The sequence below is a fragment of the Fundulus heteroclitus genome, chromosome 22, assembly GCF_011125445.2.
Source record: "Fundulus heteroclitus isolate FHET01 chromosome 22, MU-UCD_Fhet_4.1, whole genome shotgun sequence".
NCBI classification, from domain to species: domain Eukaryota; kingdom Metazoa; phylum Chordata; class Actinopteri; order Cyprinodontiformes; family Fundulidae; genus Fundulus; species Fundulus heteroclitus.
Window position 1 is genome coordinate 26,610,042 of NC_046382.1, and position 16,836 is coordinate 26,626,877.

The following is a 16,836-nucleotide window of genomic DNA, read 5'->3' on the forward strand; positions in this document are numbered from 1 at the left end:
GTGCATGACTAAGTTATCCTTGCTCTTATTGATGTTCTATCTTCTCTGATGTTCTCGCACAAACCTCTGAGGCCTTCATAGAACAGCTTGAATTATTGTTAAATAAATTATACACAGTTGGACTTTATTTACTAATTAGGTGACTTCTGGTTGTTGGTTTTGGATTTTATTTTTGGGTGAAGAAGGCAACTTCCACTTCACAGTCATGAATCACTTCATGATGATACACAAATGAAGTCCAATAAAATTAAAATAGCAGCAAAGCACAGTAAAGCGTACGGTTGTAATATTAGGTTTTGAATTTTGTACAATAACAGGCAGCTATTTATGGTTTTCTTCCCCCTTCTTCTTAAAAGGGAGCTATGTGTTATGACTTGGTGCTATACGTAGGCTGAACTGATTTGAACTGAATGTAAAAAAAAAATGCAACACAGCAGTGCTTCACAAAGAAATCCAATCTTGGAGCAAAATGATAATAAATGACATCTTGGTGCTGAAATCTTCCCTATTTTCAGCCGAGGACATAAGGAAGCTCAAGAAACGAGTGTACACTCTGGAGAATGAGGCCGCGGTCTTCGGGGCTCGCACCGGGTGGAAGCCGGGTTCCTCCAATGACATCAACACCTATGTGACTGGCGCAGGTGGAGGCGCAGGTGGAGGCACAGGTGGAGGCACCGGCACCGACAACACGCTCCTCCTGGGTGTCGGAGGAGGAGGTGGCTCGGACTCCAAAACACAAATCACGATTGCTGGTGCTGGTACTGGTACTGGTACTGGTGGTGGTGGTGGTGGTCGAAACGATGTCGACATTGGTATTGTGGGTATCGGTGGTGCAGGAGGTGCTGCAGGAGCTGGAACCAGCTCCAGTGGCAGCGCTGGTACTCGTTTCAGTGGAAGCTCTGGTAGCACCTCCAACGGGAGCAGCGGAGGGACTGGTACCGGTTTCAGCAGTGGCACCAGCTTTGGGACTGGAGCGAGTGGAAGATACATAGAGAACTCCTTGCTTCAGACGACCATCCATCAAATGTTAATGAGTGAGATGAAGTCGCAGGCATTCAGAGGTAAAGCAGACAGCAACACTCTCCCACGCACGTGCCCCGCGTTCACTTCACTGACGTCCTGTTCTCTGCCGCAGCTGTTCTGGCGTCCTCAGTGCAGGGGGAGAGAGGATTACCTGGACCTAAAGGTACAAGTAGAACAGGCCATCTTCAAGAAAATCTAACACAACTGGCGATAAATAATGTGCTCACTTTGTTATTTTTTATTTTATTTTCTTCAGGGGATCCTGGATTGAAAGGTCAGCAAACATCATGTCTGTTTTTCTTTCCTCTCCACTGCCGTTTCATTAAAGTAAACAGTTTTTATGTCTTATGCCATCGACAGGAGAACCTGGTTTCCCAGGGATTCCAGGTGTGCAGACATTTTCTTTGCTTCACCGGCTTATTTTTACATTTTCCTTCCCCAAAATAAGAGCTTTTATGACCTCGTTTTCCTGACTCTGACCTTTGGTTCCAGGTGTGCCAGGTCCGATAGGACACACCGGTCCTGAGGGTCCCAAAGGACAGAAAGGAAGTCAAGGTAGAGAGACTGTTTTGACTCACACTCTTATCAGGCTGTTTTTTCATTGATACGGACTGATGTGTGAATGCAAAATGTCTGATCAGGTGAACATGGAACGGAAGGACAACCGGGTATCAGAGGCCGCGAAGGACCGACTGGGCCTAGAGGCGACCCGGGACCTCCAGGCTTTGGACTGAAAGGGGATAAAGGTATGCCTCCCAGAAGTAGATTCAGACCATTACTGGGTTCAATGTGACACGGAAACTTTTTCATGATCTCGTGTGTTTGCGTTGTGTAGGGGCTCAAGGTGAACCTGGATCTGTTGGACCTGCTGGTCCCCCTGGCCCAAAAGGTAAGATTACCAAACCATTGTGTTTCTAGACTACTGTAAAAACAACATAGAAGCTGACCAAAGTGCTGCACATGAAAACATAATTAAAAATGTATACATAAAACACACTACAATGTAAACAAAAAAAGAAAGAAAAAGCTCTGTCTCCTCTGGATTAATAAAAAGACTTTGGGGCAGATAAAAGCATAAAAGCATCTGGTCCGCTGATCTTTTTTTTTTTTTTTTTTTTTTTTTTCCCAGTGTCCTGTCTAGCTATATGGCAATAGGAATTGATGTCTCAATGCCAGATAGAGCTCGACAGATTTTGCTTTTACAAGTGGAGCGAACAGCTTTGCCATAGTGCTCCACTTGATTTATGCTTGTAAATAGCTTTATTATGATTCCTGCAAGGAGAATTTCAAATTATATGGACATGACAATGGGAGAGTAAAGGAAGAACAAAAAGTGAAAGAAAAGAAAAAAAAGTGTAGAGGTGAAAGAAAGAGGTGATAAAAGGGAGAGAATGATAAAACCTTCTTTGTCTGCTCCATCACCTGGAAAGAGACACAAAAAGAACAGCACAACCAACAGACATAAAGCAACAGATACACTCGAATAACACCTAGATGCCATTGCTAAATCATATATATTATTATGTAAGCTGACATGTGTAATGTGATATTTGAAAAAAAAAGTGAAAGAACATAAATAAATAAATAAATTATAAGATTACTGGGGAAGGTGGGTCTTCGGTTCTCCACAATCACTATCAAGCTATTTCTGGATAATTTTCACCTAAACTAGTGCACTCTCACATCTGCCACAGGTGCTGGGTCCCAGGTATTAAGTGTTCACTTATATATGGTCTGCTGATCTAAGAACACCCAAAGGTATATGGGGTGGAGCAGTTCAGATAAATAGGCACTTAAAAGCAAATAAAATTATTTTAAAATGAATTTGAAACTTAACAGGGAGCCAGTGGAGGGATGCTAAAACTGGATCTATGTGCTCATGTTTACTTTTTCCAGTTGAAAACTGTGCTGCAGCATTCTTTGCCAGCTGTTGCAGAGAAAGCGTGGCCTGTCTGACACCAATTAAAAGATAATTACAATAGTCCAGACGTCAGGTGATAAAAGCATGGACCACAATTTCAAGATGGCGTCTAGACAAGAGGGTCTTGATCTTTGACAGCCGCCTCTACTGAAAAACAGGAGAACCTGATCACAGCATTTACATGAGCGTCCAGTTTGAGGCTAGGGTCCATTTTTACTCCTAAATTAGAGACACTGGACTTTTCATATGGGGCCAAGAAGGAAAAATTCAAAGAAGGAGCATTGTTTGGTCTGCAGGATTTAAAAAGCATAACACTTGTCTTTTTTTGTGAAAAATAACCTTCAAATTCAGTAAAATAAATAAATAAATAGATTAAATGCATAAAGATGTTTATTTGTCGTCTTTAGTGCATGAATTAAAGATGCCACCAGATGGCGATGTTGAGTCAATTTATTCAAGCCAAGGTCACGGTCTAAGTTTTTTCAGCTACAGTGCCTCAGTGGCCCTAACTGGTTTGCTTAACATACATAATGTCATAGAAGTAAAGAAAAGTCAATAATTTAAGACTTCCTGAAGCTCATTGTTAGTGCAGTCACTAAAGTCTAAACTGAGTGGGAATTTACGAATAAACAAACAGTTTTTACAAAAATCTCCCCACATGCAGGTGGTTTAAAAATTGTATTGTGGAAAAGTTGTTGCAATTCAGTAATTCATTTAAATAAAATAGTAGAGTACTTCTTGTCATTGTTTCACCCGATGAAAAACTTTAGCAAAACAGTTTAGCATCTCTCGTTCAGACGTGTGAATGAATGTCACTCCAAGTAATACAAAAAACAAAGGTTAACAGGTTAACTGCAATCAGAATATTTACTACATACTGTCTATAAGGTGTCTTCACATTTTAGGGGTGACTGGTTTGACCCCTCTGGGGTTAAAAACTGACGTCGGATTTGGTTTTTAAAGGTCTCAAACCTTTTTCTAGATGGGAGAAGAGGGAAAAAAACAATGTGTCCGGGGAGACTGCAGTCTGTTGCAGTGGCGCTGGCTTTCCTCTGTAGTCTGCAGGTGTAAATGTCTGTCAGAGACGGCAGCAGTGATCCGATAATGCGCTCCGCTGACCTCATCACCCGCTGCAGGTTCTCCTGAGAGCAGCTGCAGAACCTCCTCGCCGTGTACCGAGAGGGGAGTGTGTGTGGTGCGCTGAAATCTCCTGAAGTCCATAATTAGTCCATTAGTGTCCATAAGTGTTGAGGTTCAGGTCATGAGTCGTCCTTCCAGAGAAGCTGACTCATTATCAGAAATCAGATCTACAACAGGGGTGGTAGATCTGATCAGTCAGATGAGTGAATATTGAATAGAAAATGGAGGTGTCGACAAAGTCCTGGTGTGTCATTTTGTTCAGGATGAGGGGTGATGATGTTTGCTTACCTGTTCGGATGGTCTGCAGTCCAACTGTAACTGAGGAAATCCAGAACCCACCAGCAGAGGGAACTGCCCAGGCCCAGGCTGCTCTGTTTATAAACCAGTTTATGGGGAATTAAAGTGTTAAAGGCAGAATTTTATGTTTGATACATAATTACTGTGTTGTATAAAGTACTGAAATCTCAGAGTCAAGTAAAAGTATAGGTACTTCTCCAAAATATGACTTTGGTAAAAGTCCAAGTCACTGACTGAAATGTTACTTGAGTTAAAGTCTTAAAGTATCCGAAACTTAAGTATGAAAATTACTGTTAAAATAGATGTACTTAAGTAATTTAATGAAAAGTATAAGTAAAAAGTAAAACAAAGCAAATGCAGTTTGAATGACATTTTTTTACATTTTGGTAAACTTTGAAAGTCACATTCACTTAAAATAATATAAACAACCAAGTGCAGGAGAAATTTAGACAGAAAATACAACCTTTTTGAAAGCTTTCAGTTTTCCTTCATCAAATAAGGTCAGTGCTATACACTTTAAAATTGTACACAACCAAGTGCAGGCAAAGGGGGTGTATACTAAGAACATGCTTAAGTGATAAACCAGGCTTAGTTAACCTACAGGAAGTGGTAAACCTGCTAATAGATACACCTGCAGGCAGGCCAGCTGACAGCTTTGCTAGGGCCGGGACAACACAGTCTTTTTGGGCCCACCCTCTACACCTGTATCTCATGTATTAGTTTCAAGAAGTCATAATTATCTTTACATGGCTGTGACATAAAACAAAATACATATTCTCGGACAATATTGCTTGAATCCAATGAAAATTAATATTAATTAGGAACTAATATGCCTACATAATCATTGGGAAGACTGCTGAGCTGGCTGTCAGTGAGATATGAGTTCTGTAGAGTGGAAGTGAAACTTTACTGTTATTTTCATAAACTGAGATTTATTCAGCCCGGTATATTTAGCAGTCATTATGAAACATCTATGTTTGAATAAAAATGTGCTGGGATGCATTGATTTACTGTACCCCATCATATTAATGGAAGTTGGAGGGGAAAGCAACAGCGAGGCAGGAAATGGTTCTCAGTCAGGGATAAATGCCTTTAGAGGATTTTATTTCAATTCAATTCAGTTCTATTTATATAGCGCCAATTCATGATACATGTCATCTCAAGGCACTTTCCAAAGTCAAATTCAATCAGATTATACCGATTGGATCAGATTATACAGATTGGTTAAAAAGTTTCCTATCTAAGGAAACGCAGCAGATTGCATCAAGTCTTGACAAGCAGCATTCACTCCTCCTGAAAGAGCGTAGAGCCACAGGGACAGTCGTCTGCATTGTCCATGGCTTTGCAGCAATCCCTCATACTGAGCATGTATGAAGCGACAGTGGAGAGGAAAACTTTCCTTTAACGGGAAGGATAAACCTCCAGCAGAATCAGGCTCAGTGTTAATGGTCATCTGCCTTGACCGACTAGGGGTAAGAGAAGACAGAGAAGAGACACAATAAGAGAGGAAAAAAAGCACACATTGATAGATATAGATATATATATAGCAATAGAGGATGATCTGTCTCTTGTGGATGATGTCACAGCTATGATCAAGTGTGCCTGCTATGAAGAAAAAAAATGACAGAGAACAAAAAGGTAAAATATGAAATAACAATCAAGCAATGCAAATTAGAGAACAACAGGAGAACACAGTAGTGAAAGAAATAGATCCTGATGTCCTCCAGCAGCCTAAGCCTATAGCAGCATAACTACAGAAATATGCAGACAGAGCCTGAGTTATCTCTTCATAACTACAGAGATAACTCGGGGTAAACTAAGCCACTCTAACTATAAACTTTTGTCAAAAAGGAAAGTTTTAAGATTTGTCTTAAAAGTAGACAGGGTGTCTGCATCACGGACCAAAACTGGGAGTTGGTTCCACAGGAGAGGAGCCTGATAGCTAAAGGATCTGCCTCCCATTCTACTTTTAGAGACTCTAGGAACCACCAGCAGACTTGCAGTCTGAGAGCGAAGTGCTCTGTTAGGAACATACGGGGTAATCAGAGCTCTGATATATGATGGAGCTTGATTATTAAGGGCTTTATATGTTAGAAGGAGAATTTTAAATTATATTCTTGATTTAACAGGAAGCCAATGAAAGAAGCTACAATTGGAGAAATATTATCCTTGTTGATGATTTTATTCAGAACTCTTGCTGCAGCATTTAGAATCAGCTGATGGTTTTGAAACTGCATTTTGTGGACTTCCTGATAGTAAAGAATTACAATAGTACAACTTTGAAGTAACAAATGCATGGACTAGATTTTCAGCACCACCCCTGGATAGAATAATTTTAATTTTGGCAATATTCCATAGCTGAAAAAAGGAAACCCTGGAAACCTTTTTAATATGGGATTTAAATGACATGTCTCGGTCAAAAATAACACCAAGATTTTTTACTTTATTACCAGAGGCCAATTTAATGCCAACCAGATTAAGTTATAGATTAAGAAGTTTCTTTTTTGAGGACTCTGGTCCAAATATAACAACTACTGTCTTGTCAGAATTTAAAAGCAGGAAATTTAAAGTCATCCAGGTTTTGATGTCATCAAGACATGACTGCAGTCGAAGTAATTGACTGGATTCATCAGGATTTAAGGATAAATATGGCTGAGTGTCATCAGCATAACAGTGGAAATTAATCCCATGCTGTCTGATAATTTTGCCAATTGGAAGCATATATATAGTAAAGAGAATTGGTCCAAGGACTGAACCCTGTGGTACTCCACAGGTGACCCTAGAGTTTGAAGAAACGTTTTATCAACATGAGCAAAATGGAATCTGTCAGACAGATAAGATTTAAACCAGCCTAATGCTTTCCCCTTAATCCCTACAGTATGTTCAAGTCTTTGTAGGATAATATTGTGATAAACTGTATCAAATGCAGCACTGAGATCTAACAGGACAAGTATAGACACAAGTCCATTATCTGAGGCCATGAGAATATCATTAGTGACCTTCACCAGAGCTGTTTCAGTGCTATGATGAGCTCTGAAGCCTGACTGAAACTCCTCAAGTAGGTCATTACTTTGTAAGTGTTTGCATAGTTGATTAGCAACTACTTTCTCAAGAATTTTAGATAAGAAAAGATTAGATATAGGTCTGTAATTTACTAACTCATCTTGATCAAGAGATGGTTTCTTAAGTAAAGGTTTAATAACAGCTACTTTAAAAGCCTGTGGTACATATCCATTTACCAAGGATAGATTAATCATGTCTAAAATGCTGGCATTAATTAAAGGGAATACCTCCTTAAACAACTTGGTTGGGACTGGGTCTAACATACAAGTAGAAGGTTTAGATGAAGCTAAATATTTTAAACATTCCTCCAACGCTGCCTCACTTACTGAGGGCAAGGTAATCATGTTTGGGAGGATGCCAATGATTTTATTTTTAACGGAAAATATTTTATTTATGAATAATCCCATTAAGTAATTTCTGCTGAGAGCTAAGGGAATGGATGAATCAACAGAGCTGTGACTCTGTGTGAGTTTAAAAACTGTACCAAAGAAAAATCTAGGATTATATTTATTCCCCTCTGTTAATGATGAAAGATATGCTGCTCTAACTCTGCAAAGGTTCTTTTTATACAACAATAGACTGTTTTTCCAGGTTAGGTAGGATTCCTCTTGGTGTGTAGAGCGCCATTTTCCCTCCAATTTCCTAACATTGTGCTTCAAAGAATGCAGCTCTAAATTAAACCAGGGAGCCAGCTTCCTGTGAATAATCACCTTCTTTTTCAAGGGGGCTTTGTTGTCTAATGCAAAGCGCAACGAGGAAGTGACACCGTCAACAAAAGCATCTATTTGTGAATGGGAAGAAACAACATTGCTGCCATCTGAAGGGCATATCTGTGATATTGAGGATATTAAAAGGGGGACAGACTCTTTAAAGTTTGATACAGCATTACCTGATAAAGATCTACTATAATGAAACCTTCTTTTGGGGGTGGAGAACTTAAATTGAACTCAATGGTTATTACAAAATGGTCAGATAGGACAGGGTTGAGAGGAAATACTGTTAATTCTTCACAATCAAACCATTTGTCAGCGAAAGGTCCAAAGTATGAATGCAAGAGTGCGTCGACTTATGCACATTTTGAGCAACACCAGTTGAATCTAAGATAGTTTTAAAGACTACCTGGTGATGTAGAGCTGAACTTCCAAAAGCATCTAAAGACAATTATAAAGTCAGCTTTCTATCACATTTCCAGGATTAAAGGACTAATGTCTCAGCAGGATCTGGAAAAACTAATCCATGCGTTTATATTTAGTAGAACTGATTACTGCAACAGTGCTTTCTCATGTCTGCCTAAAAAGTGGATCAGACAGCTGCAGCTGATCCAGAACGCTGCTGCCCGCGTCCTCACTAAGACTAAGAAAGTAGAGAACATCACCCCAGTTCTAAAGTCCTTACACTGGCTCCCTGTATCTCAGAGAATAGACTTTATTATATTTCTGTTAGTCTATAAATCACTGAATGGCTTAACGCCTAAATACGTCACAGACTTGTTATCAGTGTATCAACCATCCAGACCACTAAAGTCTTCTGGCTCCAGCCTACTCTGCATACCTAGAATATGAACTAAACAAGGAGAAGCAGCATTCAGTTCCTATGCTCCACTTATCTGGAACAAACTCCCAGAAAACTGTAAAAGTTATTTTGAATCAAGATTGAAAACACATTTGTTCAGGATTGCCTTCGACTGTTGTAGTTAAACTGTTTTACTGAAAAATCATTAGTTCAACTTTGTGGTCTAACTGTTTTTAATATTTGCTTTTAGTTTCCATTTTTCCCATGTTTTAGTTTGTTTACATTTTCTACATTTTATTCCAAATTGATGTTATTCTGTTTTAATTTTCCTATGTTTTAATCATGTAAAGCACTTTGCGTTATCCTTGTGCTATACAATAAATGTGCAATACAAATAAAATTGCCTTACCTTGCCCATGATAAAAGAGCCATGTAGTCATGGTGATTTACATGTTGTTTCTTTGTAGGTCCGCAGGGAATCCAAGGGTTAAATGGACCACCTGGTCAGTTTCTTTCTTTCCTGAACACGTTGTGATTTCCAGGTTAACAGCACCAGCTGAGAAGGATGTTTGATGTGCTCCATTCTTTGTTTCTTGTAGGTCAGCAAGGTCCTCAGGGCTTCCGTGGTGAGGCGGGACTGCCTGGACCAAAAGGTTGGTTTCACACAGGATTAGTTCACTCATAAATAACAGAGAATAGCACAGAGACATGTGTCGGTTTTCCCATTTATCTGGTTCCTATTGACTTATCTCTCTGCAGGCGATAGAGGGCTTGCTGGATTTCAAGGACTCAAAGGTTTGTAGTTCCACCTTGTTTTAAAAGAACACACGGAGACGGTCAATTAATCAGTTTTATTAATTGTGTCTTTTAGGTGAAGCTGGTGAAAGAGGAGTCAGGGGTCTTCAAGGTGAGCACAGCTCGGTGAATCAGGCTGTTGGTACGGTCTGCAGGGCTTTACTGATCCAGATGTCTCACTTGTCAGGTGAACGCGGTTTACCAGGTCTCCAAGGGCCACCGGGAGAGAAAGGCTCCAAAGGATCTATGGGTGAGTCACATGACCCGCGAGCTGCATCAGACATTATCTTCCTGTTTCAGGCTGTTTACTGGATCATCACTGGTTGCTTGGAAGCAGTAACGTGATCGTTTCTGCAGACGGATGCAGACCTTCTCCAAGCTGACACCATGTTGTGGAGTTATTTTCCAAAATAATGAACCTTTTTGCTTTTTGTCACCAGGATCTTCCGGACAAGATGGTGAAAAAGGATCCAGAGGTAAATCCCACGGTGGTGAAGCAGGACAGATGGACAGCTACAAAGATTAATGCAACACAGTTCCACGCTACCCAAGTTTAAAATGCAATAAACTCGGGTCATGGTGAATTGTTTCATTTGTGGACCTCAGGTGACCAAGGACCTCAGGGACCTCCTGGCATCAGGGGACCTGCTGGGCCTCCTGGAGATGCTGGACTTCCAGGTAAAATCCCTTCTGTTAAACATTTGTTGTTTGATCACATAGATATCGTCATGAATATGTTATAAAACATGTTCACCTTCCCCCTGTAGGAACACCAGGGCTTCAAGGACCACCAGGTAGGGCTCTTTTTAAGGACACGGCACATACTGAAGGACAGCTACTCAGGCCTCCTTGTCTAGAGAGGTTGTTGACCTGAGGTTCTGGGTCTAAGCGGTTAATAGCTTCCAGATTCAAATTAGTTGGTCCTGGAGGCTGAAGATAACGACCAGAGCAGACCTCTGTAGCCTTAAAGCAAATACCATCTCAACAACATCTCAGCGTTATCCTATGAACCTTTAAACCCATCATCGCGTTCACATTGAGAGGGGAAAGCGCCACCAGGGATCTTCCTAAGCAAAACATGTCCTGAAATGGGAAAATGTGAATTATTTCTGGTCAGAGTGATGGTCAAAAATACAAGTAAATCATTGTGAAAAGTATTATAATTGCAAAAGTTGAAGTTTTCCCACTGCTTTACCGTTCCCTTACGTTGGCATGCTAAACAAAAACAGTACACGTGCTTCACACAGGAAGATTATGGTTGGCGCCCTGCCTCCTTCCTCCAATTTTAATGTTATTAATTATCAATGATCGGAAATGACTGGCTTCTGGTTAAACAACCATTAGCTTTAGCCTCTGGGACCGTCTAATCTAGATTGATGGTGTTTTTCATTTGTCACAGAAGCCGGATGTCAGAATGACATCGAGCCAAAGCTGAGCGCATTTTAACTGCAAGATGAAAAAAAAACAGTGGGATTCCTTATTTGGTCTTAATAACAATGTATTATTCTCTGTTTTGTGCGTTTCGATACTAAAGGAACATGTAAACAAGCGGAGGTGGTCCAGCACTGCGTGCCATTGGTTTAATGAAATCCCAATATCTTATATCTGAAAGTATAACTTTGATATTTAGGAGCAGCCACACTGGCTACACAGGCAGGGCTGCTCAGCTAGCTCTGGCTTTCCCTGCTGGGAGTTCAGCTGTAAGGGTCGTTTCTGTTGTGTTTTAGGTTAGGAACTCAGAAGAAGCTATCTGCACATGCATAGAAAGTTCAACAGTTACATTAAATTAGGACATGAAGAGTTATGCAATCAGGACATTAACTGCTTCTAACCTTAACAGGACCTCTGTTAGAAAGTCTGCGTCCATCACTGCAGTTTTCCACGTTGAAATGATGTTTTTTGTGTTGTTAGGAATTCCAGGAAATCCTGGTCAACCCGGAGCCAAAGGTACAGCTGCTGTCAACCTGTGGACCTTTTTTTTTCACTTAATGTTTTTCCTGCCGTCTTCTCACATGTGTTTGCGCGTTTAAGGTGAACCCGGCCAGGCAGGACGAATCATCAATGCAGGTTTAAAGAAACGACGATAAAACATGTTGCAAGACCCTTTTTTTATGAGACAACAGCTGAAGATGTGATGATCTCTGTTATTCCCCAGCTGGCTCTGCTGCTGTTGGCATCCCAGGTCCACCTGGACCTGCTGGGCCCCCTGGCCCTGCAGGTCCGCCAGGATTATCAGGTCTGGCTCTCTGCAAAAGTTTCCTGGAGAGTTCTTGATCTTCATCATTCTAGATATTAGAACCTGATGACTGCAGTAAATTATAACCTGCTAATGTTATCAATTCAGGTCCCATTGGCCCCGCCGGTCTGCCTGGCCCCCCTGGTACGTTGTTTTAACCTGTTTCATTTTAAATATTTGGCTCGTGCACTCTCAGAGTCTGACAGATGTTGTGTTTTGCTGGTCTTTGCAGGTCCTAAAGGTGACAGAGGATATAAAGGAGAGCAGGGAGAGTCTGGATTAACAGTGAGAACCAGTGAGACTATCAGCTCGTCTATAGCGGACAGTGAGTCCTTTTCCGTTTTCAAGCACAGACTTAATCCAGTAAATTTACAAAATCGTTACACTGAAGCTGTGATGTTTCCAACCCTACGGGAGCAAATGATGAATATTTAGTCGTGCCGGAATAGTTTAACTGAGATCAGTCATTTACTGCTATTGCATCCTCTGTTTTTTGTACATCTTGTTGTTCTGCATGTTGTCATTTATTTGCATGATGCCTCTTATGACCACAGTGATCTTTCCACAGTGAAACTTACGAGCGCTGCCGCTCTCTAGCCCCCCCCCCCCCCCGACTGCAGCTTAATTTATAAGCCACGCCTTTGAACACTGATGCACAGCTCGATCACAAAGCCACATTTTTTTGACACGTTGTGTCGATGCTGACCTTGAGAGGCGGTGGAAAACATAGCTAGCCTCGTGAGACCATCCTGATCTCGCGAGCTTTCAAGGTTTCACTCGCAGATCAGTCTGGCTACTCTTCGTTAAAGAAAATTTGGAGCCGTTCACCAAACGAACGTCCAATCAGCGTTGGCTTTGAGGCGGGTTGAGGTGTGACGCAACAAGAAGATCGATAGTTCAGTCTAAAGAACATGGCGGCTTCAGCCGATGAAACTAGCGTTAGCGTGGCTATCGAGCAAGTTTTATCGGCATTACAGAGTATTTCTTTGCTGAGCTAATGAGCCTTTACCTGCAGCAGCAAGAGTAGCTTGGCTTGTGGTTGTGTTTTGGTCGTCGCTCTGTTACGAGCGACGACGAAGCATGTTGACGAGTACGTCATATGCTTCGTTGATCTGATTGGTTTATTTGGCTTGTCTATCACCAACATAGGCCAATCAGCTAACCAGTATTTTCGCCCCTTCCCAAAATTACTTCAGCGGAAGGTTTCCAGATGGATATGCGAAGCAAATCTATCTGGCGGCGTCAGGTTAAAACATAGCAGTCCTCACCATTAAACATGGGGGTGGCAGTATTGTGATGTTGGGATGCTTTTGTTCCGCGGGGAAAGCGGGAGCAAGTCAGAGCTGATGGAAAGATGGATGGAGCTAAATTTGTTGTTATACTGGAAGCGACTGAGCCTGGGTCAAAGGTCACCTTCCATTACAACGCCCTCCTATAACACAGGGGTCTGCAACCTGTGGCTCATGTGCCTTTTTAGACCCTCTAAAATGGCTTTTACAACTATGGTCACCTATGCATTATTTTCTAAATATCCCACTTTTGTTTTCATTACTGCTTTGGTCACTCTTGGCCTTCTCTCAATGGGCTTCATGAGTTTAGTTGCTTAAAATGGTTTCCCAGCTGTCTTAAAGGAGTTACCACAGGTAGTAAAAATAAAGACAAACCACTGAATGTGAGTCCAAACTTTTGACTGGTAGTGTATAGTGAGGTACAATGGAATGGTTAAAGCACATTCAATTAAAGGTTCCGGTCAAAGCCATGATTTAAATCCAGTTGACAATCGTTGGCAAGACTTGAACATTTCTGAACCTTGATGCTCCAAATCTAGTCTAACTTAAAGTAGAATAGTAAAACTTTTGCAAAAAGAGAAGAGAGGCATTTTTTTTCAGTACATTGCTGATATTTTTTAAAATGATGGAAAAAGCACATAGTTTCCAACACAATGAAAAGAAAAAGAGATCTGGAAAAATATTACTGGTCATTTTAGCATCATTCTGTTGAAGAAATATGACGGAAAATATACCCCACAAAAAAAAAAAAAAAACAGTTTTAGCCAAAGTAATCATGAGGCATGGTGGAGGCTCCAAAGAGCCTCTAGGGGCTCCGAAGCCACAGGTTGCAGACCCCTGGTCTGAGCAGATTAATCCCGTTTAATGCCTTTAATGGGGTTTGTGGTTGTGATGGGATAAAATGTGAAAAAGTCGTGGCGGTTCGAATACTTTTGCAAAGCACTGTAGACAGGCCCGTATTAAGACAATGTGGTGCACTATACCTCAAAGCCCCCCCCCCCACTTACCCGTGCTGTCCTCCGGTCAAAAACATCAGACATAACCAAGGGGATTTCTGTAATGTAATTTACTATTTACTAACTTACACAACTACATGTAGGCATATGAGCAGTGAGCAATATTCAAATATCTCATTTTAAAATGTTGAAATGTTGATTTATTTATCATTCATTATTATTGTGACATCAGTGTTCACAAAACAAATAATGCATGTTCTTTCAATAATTTCAAGTAAATAATATAACAATTTATAAAAAATATATTTTTAAAGCATGTGTCATGTGGTGCCCCCCCATGGTTGGTGCCCCTGGGCACTGGCCCACTGGCCCTTATGGATAATCCGGCCCTGACTGTAGACGCTACTTGATGTAAATATCTCATTAAAGTCTCCAACTCTTAGATAAACTCCATTTATGTTACAAATTGACTTGATTTAAATCAAAAAGATGAAACCTTCCCTAATACCTCCCCTTCTAGCGCTGTCCCACAGTTCGGAGTTGTCAAACTTGTGAACGGTACCTTTTTAAATCTCATTCTCCGTTGTGCTTCAGGGCAGTACGGTGCTGGAGGAAGCGCAGCCCTGCGGGGCCTACCTGGCCCACCGGGTCCTCCTGGGCCTCCTGGACGACCAGGTGAGAAATCAACATTTTCAAAAGAACCGGACAGAATCCGACACGCTGCCGGGTCCCATAGCTTCTTACGTGTTGTTCTTCCTTTAGGTGACTCCAGACAAGGACCTCCTGGACCACCGGGGCCTGCAGGCAAGTATTTAGTCTCAGCCTTGAGTTCAGAGGCATGTTGGTGCTTCTGCAGCAGTTGCAATGGCGACGTGTGCAGACGAGGTGATGGCATGTCAGGGTGGGATGTAGTGCCATTAAATGTCGTTCTTTAGGTTATGGCAGACCAGGACCTAAAGGAGAGAAGGGAGATGCGGGCTTTGCCTCAGGCTCAGGTACCGTCACAGAGTCTCACCTTCTCTTCAGTCTTGGTTTACATTTCGTCCGTAGGCTGTTGTTGGCTCTCCAGGTTGTGGTGACACAGCTTTTTACCGCTGTTCTGCTTTCAGGATCCTTTTACCCTGGACCACCAGGACCCCCTGGGCAGCCTGGACCTAAAGGAGCATCAGGTGAGCGGTTTATGGAAATCTTTCTCCGTCTACTCCGGTTTTGGCTTTTATTAACATTTAATCGTGTTGTCTCTGTGTTCATCGAAGGTTCTCCTGGACCCCGCGGATACACGGGTACTGTGGTTTACATTTTCAAGGGTCATAAGGATTTTCATGTTTGGGGGCCAAGTGGCAGACATGATGCCTACGGTCTTTGTTTTGAGCTTTCCTTTGACTCTCTTGAGCCTGAATAACCGTCCCACGTGTCTCAGGTGAACAAGGCCCACCAGGTGTCCCTGGGACCCCAGGAAGGTCAGTAAGCTCCACTAATTATGGAGGAAATGTAATCCCTGGACCTCCAGGTCCGCCAGGACCTCCTGGAATACCAGGATTACCTGGAGTTAAAGGTAAACTCGACAACGCACGGGCAGGCATGAATTGTCCCGTTCCTTCTGCTGTTTGGGTTTTACTTGGAGATCTGGTCTCCTGATGACGGCTCTGGTGTTGTTTCTCTTTCTAAAGGAGACGATGGACGCCCAGGAATCCCAGGCAGAGGTGACGATATTCAGAAGTTCCCTCCTAACTACCCTTAAGTGTTATTCCCACAGTCAACTGTGTTTTTGTCCTGGAAGAGACACCCCGACTTGTCTTATCTTTCCAGGCTCAGTGTCAGTCACCTCCGGCCCTCCTGGTCCTCCAGGTCCTCCTGGTCCTCCTGGCCAGCCGGGCTCCTTGGCTTCTTCCACTGTGATCCAGCAGTACATTTCAGACTACATGAGTGAGTCTCTTTGACGAACGAACAGAAGTCATGAGAGCATTGGGACAAGTTGTTAATGTGCCGTTATGTCCCCCACACAGGTAGATACAGACTGAGTGGTGTACAGGGCCCCCCAGGTCCACCTGGGCCTCCTGGACCATCAGGAACCTTCTCTGGGTCTATGGAGGACATCTCTGCTCGCATCATTGCGTACCTGCGACGTAAGCTTGGCTGCCACTGGTGTGAAGGGGAACTGTTCACTTGTAGGCCACCGCTGGTTGTGCGTAACCGTGTTGAACTCTTGTGCGATTGCAGGCTCAGATTCAGGCTTCAGCATCGGAGTCCAGGGACCTCCAGGGCCACCTGGTCCTCCTGGACCTGCCTCTGGATCCCTGACCGTCAGTGCTCTCATCGCCATGCTGCAGAGTGAGTGCATCAGCGGCTTCCTGGTGGCGATGCGCCTCAGAGAGCCATAAATAAGCAAATAGAAACTCACTGTGTCTACGTTAACTCAGTCTCTGCTTTGAAATGACTAGGAGATGATGTGAGAAGATATCTGTCAGGACCACCAGGGCCACAAGGACCTCCAGGCCCACCGGGGGCCTCAGGAGGACTTTCAGGCACTTACAGGATAGAGGAGGTAGCCATGTATGTCTTCAATATAATGAATGGTAAGACCAGCTCCCGGCAGAAAACTCC

The 16,836-nt window shown here is 42.3% G+C and overlaps 1 protein-coding gene across 2 annotated transcripts in view; it reads left to right on the top strand.

The window, feature by feature from the left end:
• The window catches only part of col17a1b (collagen, type XVII, alpha 1b), a 46,874-nt gene that overhangs the window by 16,930 nt on the left and 13,108 nt on the right, over window positions 1-16,836 (top strand). For both annotated transcript variants that reach the window (XM_012882701.3, XM_021308699.2), the window contains 31 exons: window positions 516-1,061; window positions 1,136-1,186; window positions 1,280-1,297; window positions 1,384-1,410; window positions 1,516-1,578; window positions 1,665-1,769; window positions 1,859-1,912; window positions 9,424-9,459; window positions 9,556-9,609; window positions 9,716-9,751; window positions 9,828-9,863; window positions 9,939-10,001; window positions 10,192-10,227; window positions 10,358-10,429; window positions 10,519-10,545; window positions 11,663-11,698; window positions 11,783-11,818; window positions 11,907-11,987; window positions 12,096-12,131; window positions 12,220-12,312; window positions 14,827-14,907; window positions 14,995-15,036; window positions 15,168-15,227; window positions 15,342-15,401; window positions 15,489-15,515; window positions 15,653-15,787; window positions 15,903-15,935; window positions 16,042-16,158; window positions 16,239-16,358; window positions 16,453-16,563; window positions 16,674-16,808. In XM_012882701.3, the coding sequence (XP_012738155.2) occupies window positions 516-1,061; window positions 1,136-1,186; window positions 1,280-1,297; window positions 1,384-1,410; window positions 1,516-1,578; window positions 1,665-1,769; window positions 1,859-1,912; window positions 9,424-9,459; window positions 9,556-9,609; window positions 9,716-9,751; window positions 9,828-9,863; window positions 9,939-10,001; window positions 10,192-10,227; window positions 10,358-10,429; window positions 10,519-10,545; window positions 11,663-11,698; window positions 11,783-11,818; window positions 11,907-11,987; window positions 12,096-12,131; window positions 12,220-12,312; window positions 14,827-14,907; window positions 14,995-15,036; window positions 15,168-15,227; window positions 15,342-15,401; window positions 15,489-15,515; window positions 15,653-15,787; window positions 15,903-15,935; window positions 16,042-16,158; window positions 16,239-16,358; window positions 16,453-16,563; window positions 16,674-16,808 (2,427 nt within the window). The remainder of the gene's footprint in view (window positions 1-515; window positions 1,062-1,135; window positions 1,187-1,279; window positions 1,298-1,383; window positions 1,411-1,515; window positions 1,579-1,664; window positions 1,770-1,858; window positions 1,913-9,423; window positions 9,460-9,555; window positions 9,610-9,715; window positions 9,752-9,827; window positions 9,864-9,938; window positions 10,002-10,191; window positions 10,228-10,357; window positions 10,430-10,518; window positions 10,546-11,662; window positions 11,699-11,782; window positions 11,819-11,906; window positions 11,988-12,095; window positions 12,132-12,219; window positions 12,313-14,826; window positions 14,908-14,994; window positions 15,037-15,167; window positions 15,228-15,341; window positions 15,402-15,488; window positions 15,516-15,652; window positions 15,788-15,902; window positions 15,936-16,041; window positions 16,159-16,238; window positions 16,359-16,452; window positions 16,564-16,673; window positions 16,809-16,836) is intronic.